General features: G+C 36.4%; 1 protein-coding gene across 2 annotated transcripts in view; it reads left to right on the top strand.

Annotated features, from left to right (window-relative positions):
- The first annotated feature begins 669 nt into the window (after positions 1-669).
- Positions 670-10,013, top strand: part of LOC121381953 (pituitary tumor-transforming gene 1 protein-interacting protein-like) — a 28,328-nt gene continuing 18,984 nt past the window's right edge. The window contains exons 1-4 of one of the 2 annotated variants that reach the window (XM_041511385.1): positions 670-1,442; positions 3,076-3,131; positions 6,902-7,010; positions 7,933-8,044. In XM_041511385.1, coding sequence (XP_041367319.1) covers positions 1,268-1,442; positions 3,076-3,131; positions 6,902-7,010; positions 7,933-8,044 — 452 coding nt within the window. In that variant the 5' untranslated portion in view covers positions 670-1,267. The remainder of the gene's footprint in view (positions 1,443-3,075; positions 3,132-6,901; positions 7,011-7,932; positions 8,045-10,013) is intronic. The other variant, XM_041511386.1, reaches the window with a different exon arrangement.

Below are 10,013 nucleotides of genomic sequence, written 5' to 3'. Positions count from 1 at the left end.
AATCGTATAAATTCGGAAAATTTGTAATTATATATTTTTAAAACAATTATACAACGTGAAATGACACAGAATTTTGAAAACTGAGTTATGACGTCAATCGTCGTAAAAACATGAGTTATGACGTCACGCGTATGTAGAAATCGTCTAGCCCTCGTGTCAGACAGATTTGTATTACCCATATGGGCAGTGAGATGCGGGTGAATATATTTTCTATATTTTCCTAGCTTGGGAAAGATAGAACTTAGAAGCTATCTTTCCCCGCTGACGTCATGACGTTAGTTTGGTGACGTCATCGGTTTCCTGGACTGTCATCTCTCGATCGTTGATGACATTTTACAAAACATTTAGCTCAACCAGTGTTTAGTTTTTGTTGAAATCGTTTAAGCAATTTGTTCTTTTTAACAATTAAACATGCTCTAAACTAATTTCTTTGTAGTCCATTCACTTCCCACTAGAAACGTCAGTTCATTACAAATGTGATCTCTCTTGACAGTCTTGTTTACATTTGATTTGTGTACCTAAAGATAGCTTTTGACGTCATTGCTTTTTATTGGTGACGTCATCAGTTTCCTCAAACTTTCACGTCTTGTATATTATATAGTTTGTGTCATGTAAGAAGTTTAAACTTTACGTTTCTAAACTATTTACATTATGGGTAATAAATACAATAACCCACTCGATACTCGGAATTACGGATTATCTGTCTCTCGTGAAATTAATGTTAGTCACTCGCTATAAAGCTCGTGACTGACAACATTAATTTCACTCGGGACAGATAATTCGTAATTCCTCGTAACTCGTAAGTTATTGTCCTAGGGTCAGACATATTTTTCTAGCACTGTGCAAAAGCTGGATAACCCTGTCCAGTGGGCAAAGAAAGTGTTCTCTGACCCGAGGAATGAACATTTGAACGCTCGAAGGGTCTGAAGCTGTTGTGCACAGGTCGGGGTCGTACACACCCAAAAGGAAATTTGAATTTCAGATGTTCAAATACGGCATTTTTAGTATTCTAAACAAAATAACAGGTAAAAACGTGGTGTGGCATGGCCCCGCCTTCCCCCTCTTTCGCGACCCATGTTCGTCTTTTGTGTTTCTCAACGTTCTCGTTTTTTCTACGGATTATACCGAACATTTCCGAATGATAATAATCACATGATCGTGACGTTTTACTCAATATTTGTGAGGTTTATTACATAGATTTTCCATGAAAGAAAGTAGTCGGATTTTTTTAGTTTTTGTTAGTATTGGCTTTTAATATTTATTTAAAATGAGGGCTAATACTGTGTGTTTTTTCTTGATTTTGTGTCAACTGTATACCTTGTCAAAATCAACGGGAACGACTACTACGACTTCGTCGACTGTAACTTCCAAAAGTACAGCAACCAGAACTACACCCAGTCCCACCCCAATAACACGGTCTACAACTATTTCTCCGACTGAAGGTAACAAATATGTTTATAAGTTGCCATTATTAATTTATTTATCAATAATGTTTTATATACTTTTGTAATCGTCGGGAGCAGGGGAAGTGGAGGTTTTGACAGCTGAACTGAAATTTATTCTCGTTTACCGAAAAACGTAGGCTACTAGTACTACGAACATGAAATGGCTGTGCCTCTGTTACTCATCTTACTGTGCCTCAGATATGTTGTAGGGGAGGGCTAGAGAGGACTGTAATACTTCGGCAATCGTTGACGACCAAATGGTAGCCAGCTATTTTGCCGGTAAGACTTTCCTTTGGCACGGGCTGAACATAGCCCAGTGGTAAAGTGTTCACTCGATGCACAGTCAGTCTGGGATCGATCATCGTCGGTGGACCCATTGGGCTATTTCTCATTCCAGCCAGTGCACCATGACTGGCATATCAAAGGTCGTTGTATGTACTACCCTGTCTGGGATGATGCATATAAAAGATCCCTTGCTGTTAATCGAGGAAACCCGCTGTCGCCACTACATGGGCTACTCTTTCCGATTAGCAGCAAGGGATCTTTTATTTGCGCTTCCCACAGGCAGGATAGCACAAACCATGGCCTTTGTTGAACCAGTTATGGATCACTGGTCGGTGCAAGTGGTTTACGCCTACCCACTGAGCCTTGCGGAGCACTCACTCAGGGTTTGGAGTCGGTATCTGGATTAAAAATCCCATGCCTCAACTGGGATCCGAACCCAGTACCTACCAGCCTGTAGACCAATGGCCTAACCACGATGCCACTGAGGCTGGTAAACACAATAGAGTTCAATGGAAATATAGTAGATTTGTTGAGGCTTTTGAGGACGCTTAATTCAAAATTGCATACACATGTATGGATAATCATGTTAAATAAGGGACGGTCCATAAATGTCAATGGTTTTCATAATCCTAACAATGTTAGGATTGGGTTTGACCCCCTCCCCTAATCCTAACATAAAAACATTGATATACGGTGTACTACAAGATGACTTTTATTAACAGATTATATGTGTTGGCTTTACATATTTACTGGTAGATATAAAACATTAACCCTAAGGGACGGTCCATATTTTGAGGCTACTTGGGATGGCCTAGTTGACGTGTGACCAAGGAGTTTTCTGTGGACATCCAGCTTGTATTAAAACACCTTTCCACAAACAGTGCATTTATGCACTTTTAACATTGATGCAGTGCGCTGATTGGATATAGCGCTAGTTGTAGTATTATAGTATCGTTACCATTGGTTGTTGCAAAGTCCATTCAACAATTTGTGCGCGGGAATAGAACGTTGCGGTAATTTATGCGTATTCTATTTCAGACTCACCGTGGTCAACAATGTATTGATGCAGTAGATGACAATTGTAGAGAGTGCCGCCGCAAAAACTAGCCCCCAAAATACCGATGTTATGGCCTGAAAAGCAATCAGAACATGGCGTTTTCCCCTCCCCCTTGTTTCGAATTGTAAGAAACACTGACCTTCGATGGACTGATGTTTTACCTGAAAAGCAGTCCGAACATGGCTTTTACCCCCTCCCCCCCTTCCGAACATTGTTCGGATTGTGAAGCACATCGATATTTATGGACCGTCCCTAATTGCTTCAATTTGTTTTCTTTTGTTTTTTCAGAATGTTCAGCACATAACAAATCCTGTGATGACTGTCTTAATAAGGGTGGTGTTAAAGTAAGCTTTACCATTGTTTTTGTTTTACAATTTAATAATTGCAAAGGCAATTTTAGACTTAGGGCTTGTTTAAGCTCAGGGCAGAAGAGCGCTGATTAAGGCAAGATGGTGTTCGACTGTTGAGGCATGGTGACACACTGTATGCTAAAACAAGCTAGGGAAAACGCTGAACAGGGTGACTGACAGGTTAAATTACACTTAACGCATTTAAATATATAGTCTCAGTGACACATGTTGATTTAACTTTCAGTGGTGTAGGAAGGTGCCAGCAAAGGTGTGGAGGGGGGCACACTTTTATACTATTATAAAGCAAATATAAACCAAAATATCTGAAAAGTGAGGACACATACCGCCCTTACCCCCCCCCCCCCCCCCCCCCCCACTTCCTATGCCAGTGACATAATTTTTTTAAAACAAGTGGGAGCACATTACAATTTAAAATTTTCAACTTGAAGTTAATTGTGAAAAGATTATGTCATTTGTAATTATTTGTACAAATATAGGTCAAAATATGGCACTTGAAGCCATGTTTTTTAGTTATTTGTACAATTTCTGTTTCTTAGAAATGATAAAAGTACAAGATTCAGTGCTATATGTACATATGTACATGTAGGTAAGCAAGCTTACATGTAATTAATAGAGTAAAATTTGGTACGTTTAAGGGCTATACAAGAGTAATTTAAAAAACAAAACAAAAAAAACATTACCATACTAAGGCATTCTATTAAAAAAATTGTGTTGTCCCATAATGCAATACATTGGTTGATTCACTTGAAGATAGATGGATAGTACCTTTAAAGGGACATTCCTGAGTTTGATGCATTTTAAGATGTTTCTGACTAATAAAATATTTCTACAATTAAACTTACATATTAAACATATTTTCTTGTTTAGAATATCAGTGTCTATATATTCAATGTGTTTCTGGTCGTCTTAATATTTGTAAGAAGCCAAAACTGGATTTTGTCTTCAAATAATTTTGTACGTACGAAATAAAATGAAATTTAACCAAGTACAAATATTAGAACGATCAGAAACATGTTTAATATACAGCCACAAATATTTTATGCAGAAAAATATATTTGATATTCAATTACAATTGTTAAAAAGTCTCTGTTAGTCGATAACATCTTAAAAATTGCAGCAAACTCAGGAATGTCCCTTTTAATATGAATTGTTAACTACGAGCTATATGATTTAAATCTATTTTACTGAATATAATACATAGTATTCCTAGTAACAAATAGAAAATGATATTTCTATGTTTGCTTTTAAGTAAACATCACAGAGCATCTTATAAAATACAGGCTTTTGGAATTAGTTTTTTTTTAAATAGCTAGCCGGGCTAGTAAAGAAAAAAATCACTAACCTGCATGTATCGCTAGCCCGAGATATTTCCTCAAATCTTATTACCACTTTCATTTACCACGTATAAAAACCATTCGTCAGCACAATTTTACTTTTCAACTAAAACAAAAAGGAGGAAAATAACTGTAATTAGAAATAAAATGTTCTAGACATTAAGCCAAGTCATAGCCATCAGGGATTTCCGAACTTGACCTCATTTTCACAATGGGAGCGAGACGTAGCCCAGTGGTAAAGTGCTCGCTTGATGCGTGGTTGGTTTGGGATCGATCCCCATCAGTGGGCCCATTGGACTATTTCTCGCTGCAGCCAGTGCACCACGGCTGGTACATCAGTGGCCGTGGTATGTACTATCCTGTCTATGGGATGGTGCATATAAATGATCCCTTGCTGCTAATCAAAAAGAGGAGTCCATGAAGTGGCGACAGCGGGTTTCCTCCCTCAATATCTGTGTGGTCCTTAACCATATGTCTGACGCCATATAACTGTAAATAAAATGTGTTGAGTGCATCGTTAAATAAACCATTTCCTTCCTTCCTTCGTTTTCACAGTAATAGCAAAATTAAAATTGTGATGACTTTGCATTACAGATGACACCAAGTAGTGTACGAAATGTTTTATGAATTCAGAAGTCAATATCACAGAACTCAAAATTGTGAGTCGCCCAACAGGCTAGTGAGTTTCGATATGGATTCGCCCGGTAGGTGGGTTTTTTTACCGTTTCGGGCGAGTGATCCAGTGCAATTCTGCAGCCCTTAAAATACACTAAACAAGGATGATATTATGATTAGTCCACTACCCGTCCAGGCAGAGGGAAATACAGGTTTCAGCTCTCCATCCAATGATCCATCCTGCCTGACCCACATAGTTTCCCAGACATTTTTTTCCACAATGCCTCAAGATATTGATCTGACATTTTGTGTATATCTTTAATATATATTGCTACAGATCAAGTTTGACTTTCATGGTGATTTACAGATTTTTGATGGAGTTATGCTTTTTTTATTTTTTTTATGTATAATTCTTTTATTTTTTTTGCAAGGCCTCAAGATATTGAGCTAAAAAAATGTGTATAGCTTTATTATTTAAGCTGAGCATAGTTTATAATAACAGACAACATAGGATGTACAGTCATACATGTATGTATGTATCATGGTAGTCAAGTCATTTACATGTATTTGTGGGCATTTAGAATTACAGTATTGTATATAATATGTTGGTAGTAGCATTGTCATGATCATCATTGTAAGCAGGTATTATGTTTACCCCGTATTACAATGGTTTCATTTAAGTGGATCCACTTAAAACAAATAAATAACTTATAACATATTAATAACATTTAATAGGATAAGTACAGTTCTTAGACTAGCGGGAACTATTTCAGTGCATTTATACAAGTACATGATATGAGCATGCATAATTCGGTTCTAAAATGAAATACTTAAATATATATTTTTAAAACTACTTCTGTCTCTGTTGTTTGTCATTATAAATGTACTATTACAGATAAGTTTAAATTTCATGGTTATATACCTATTTTTGGCCCAGTTATGGCCCTTGAACTTAGATACAAAATACTTGGGGGCCCGGTAGGGGACGTATATTGTTTTAGGTAGCACTATACCAGTTAATTTCTGGCTGGGGCGAAGTTCGAGGTGCACCGAACTTTTGATAGAGAAGTTAACACCACAAGTCCTGTGATTGGTTATAAATGTTAGTGTGTTGGTTGTAAAAAAAAATTAGTTTCATCTGGGCTAAAAATGTATGCAATTTTATTTGATGTAGTACCACCATGTCAAGTAGCCTTGTGCTTGGAACATGTGTGGGGTACCTGTAAAAAAAAGTACTCAAATTTTGTGCGAAACTAGGGGTGTCGTAGAAACATCTGGTTATCCCAAAAATGAGCCATGAAAGGTACCATTTTCTGCAGTTAATACTTTGAGGTAGGGGTTGTAGTACTGATATTTATGGATCATAGTTTGGTTGATATATTGCATATAGTGTTTTTAAACACAAACGTAAACATGGTCGCCTATGGGATTTTATTTGGTATAGTCGTACCTTTAGTAGTACTTCTCAGAATACTTTCATTTCTTTCATATGTGACATCATTCTTGTACATTGTTTGTAAGTACACTACATAGCTGTACACTTGGGAATATGTGTTTTTTAAGAATCATGCAGTAAACATGATTTTATATAGATATTTTGAGATTCCGTTCCAACCCAAAATTATGCTAAATTCGCAGCCTGGTATTTGACAACATTGCAACTCGGATTTTTTTTATTTTTTTATCTGGTTTTACTTTATTTTGTTATAAAAGTTAACCTTTAATATTCATAAAGTTATTACCATAAAGCTTTGGGCATTATTTTGAATGTGATACTATTAATTTGTTTTACAGTGCTTCTACTGTGAAGGCGAAAAATCTTGCAAACCTTATCCCAAGGAACATTGGTTGCCGTGGACTTTGTCTTGTGACCTGGCTGATGTTCGATGGGCTGTTTGTTGGCGTAAGTAGTCCAACAAAAATAGAGCAATAAATTAAATTTTCAGTGTACGATAGTAGAATTTTACTAGTCAGCACAGATCATGATATTGTCTCCCCTTTATTACTTGGATAATGGCGACGGCATCAACTTTTGGGTTGAAGTTTAACATTAAAGTTTTGTGTTTAGATAATTAGATAAAAGTCCTGGGTGAATGAAAATTTGTCTGTAGTTGAACTGAAAATTGTATGGTAAGCAAGACATTTAATTCCACAGAATTCTGGTTTTACTTATTGTCCATCTGAATACGTTTCAGACTTTCAGTCTAAGATTGAACTGGAGTTTCCATCAGTTGATCTGACATTCCTGTATCAAGTGAAATATACAGGTCCTTACCTAGCTTAAGATAATTTGGAGGTGGGGAAGGCAAGGGATAGTGAAAAAGAATCAGGACGGTAATTATAGCGTTGTCTTCTTATAGACAAAAGGGGCACACTTTGTTTCTTTTTGTTTCCTTCTTGTGAGAGGAGGACAATTTATAAACCAAACCAAACCAAAGTGACTTTTATATACATGTCTGTAATGTTGTGGCGCAGCTTTATTTAAAATTGGAAAACACATATGTAACTTCCATCTGGCTGGCCATATTCTCAAGATGCTCGGGGGCACCTGCTTTTATCTGACTTATGCTGTTATGGTAGTAGTTTCTAAGTGAAAACATTTTCTATAATACCGCTATTGAATTTGACATGACCTACATTACAGTGTCTCAATGGGGATATATCTCTCTTACTAACGACCGTTAGCTGTTGGCACCTGTCTTGGACAGACAGCACAGATAGTTGAGGCTTGTGCCCATGACAGCATGCTTGAATGTCTGAACCATAAGTGGATACATACATGTACAGTGTATAACTTAAGATAATTAAATTAAATTAAATTGCAGTGAATTTCAAGGCGATGCTGATTTCTGTTGGAGTGATTGGTGGTTCTATTGTCTTGGCCATCACATTCTGCTGTATCTACTGCTGCTGTTGCCGTGGGCACAACAAAGCCAAGTAAGTATTGGGTGATTTGTTATCACTGCAGTAACCACCGTCAGACCTATTTTTCCTATATTTCCTATATATTTTTTATAGGATCCTATAAAACTCCTATATTGAGATTCATTTCCTATATTTTATTCGATTGTTTGCCAAAATGCTGATGAATAAAATATGTTACCGAGTTACATTAGCAGTGAAAGGCAGCCAGCCTGTCAGAAATTCAGAAGATGCTTTGAATGTGCACCAACTTTAAAATTATCCTGGATATCGGCATGGACTGCTGGCAAGCCTTGGTATATATTTGTTCAAGATTGAAAATTAACATGAAAATCATGGTCGCCAGCAGGGCCAGTTGAAGAAAAATGTGACTGGCCCTTCTCAAATTCAACTAGCCCTCCAATTTAACTGCACAGCCAGAATCAAAACTAGAATGTTCTTTGTTGAATAATAACCATGTATATAGTCTGTTTGCGTCAAAAGGAAACCGATGAATTGGCATGTAACTTCAGAATGAGTAAAGTTAAATTTCATATTAGAAACATATTAAATTAAGTTTTAAACAGACCTGTCAACCTTTAGGCAAGAGAAAGCAGAAGGTGTGTGTTGAAAAAGCAGGAGATTTTTTTAATTAACAGTTTAACCCAAAATCGCAAGATTTAAAAAAAATATATATTACAATAAGTTATATGAACACTACATAATGTCATATACTTGTTAACCTTAGATCTTGGCATTTAAAAAAAAAAAAAAATTAATTAAAAATATATATTATTATTAAAGGGACACGCCCTAGTTAACCATTACGCCATTGTTTTTCTCTATTAAACCCATTTTCTGACATATAAAATTGCACTTTACTTACATTTTATTATTTAGAATATACATTTCCATTCACCTGAAGTGTTTTTTGGTAATCCTGGTGTTTGTAATACCACAAAATGCATTTTTCATATTTCTTAAAAACGCATATGCATCTGAGAAAAAAACGTTGAGCAGACACGGTCTAATCTATTTTTAGAGGGGATCTTCCCGTTTCAACGTCACAGACGTTGGTATACCATGTGACCATTATCATTTTGGTTCGGTTTGTTTTCTCGTGAATGGTTCGCACAATCAACATCCGATTTATTGTCGTTTGCTTGTCGTTCATTTGTGAGGTTTTTCTTCGCAGTTCGTGAACATTTTCATTAACAATAAAGTTCAGACAAGTAAGTATCTCAATACAAAACGTTACAAACCCTTAAAACAAATAATTTTGCTACGTCTTACGATATCTGGAGAGGGGATACAACCTTGGGGGGTGGGAAGGGGGGGCACAAGCTATATTGTTACCTTTATTTACATAGAGTAGGACAAAAAAATCCTTACATTTTCGTCGTTGCTAATAACAATAGGTTAGCCACTAGTACCCGGTGCCAAATAGCAAATGTAGGCTAATTGCAGTTTATATATAAAATTTATTATTTCAAACACTGTAGTATAGTCAACATGGTCAGTGACAGACTATCATTGTCGCCTTATTCCGATTCAAATATCATGATTGCTGCAGTAGCCACTTCCTCAACAAAAGCACCCATGTTGGTAAAGTAACTTCCTGTTCCAAACTCATTCCTTTCGCTGTTCAAGACAGAACAGTTGGAACATGCCCAGGAGAGGTGAAAGGAATGCACCCCAAGTCTGTGTGCACTCTGGGAAATTTGTCGTGACATAGGTATTACTGTGGTATTACTGTGCTTCAAGCGACATGTATTAGTGACATCAGAATACTAAATTTCAAAATTATTTCAAGTAATTGGGTCTCGGGGATTCTCATGGTATTTATCGATATAAAACCTGCTTTTTCACTCTATTTTATAAAAACATGATCTAAGTGTGTTACAGTTTTGTAGATTAACCAAAATTAGAATTAATTTTCGCGGGCTAAAACTAGGGCGTGCGATATCCAAAAATGTTAAGAACACGAATAACAAATTTAAAAATT

This window comes from Gigantopelta aegis, chromosome 9, assembly GCF_016097555.1.
Source record: "Gigantopelta aegis isolate Gae_Host chromosome 9, Gae_host_genome, whole genome shotgun sequence".
Lineage (NCBI taxonomy): Eukaryota > Metazoa > Mollusca > Gastropoda > Neomphalida > Peltospiridae > Gigantopelta > Gigantopelta aegis.
Note: the sequence above shows the minus strand (reverse complement) of the source record. Positions and strands in the feature narration are given on the sequence as shown.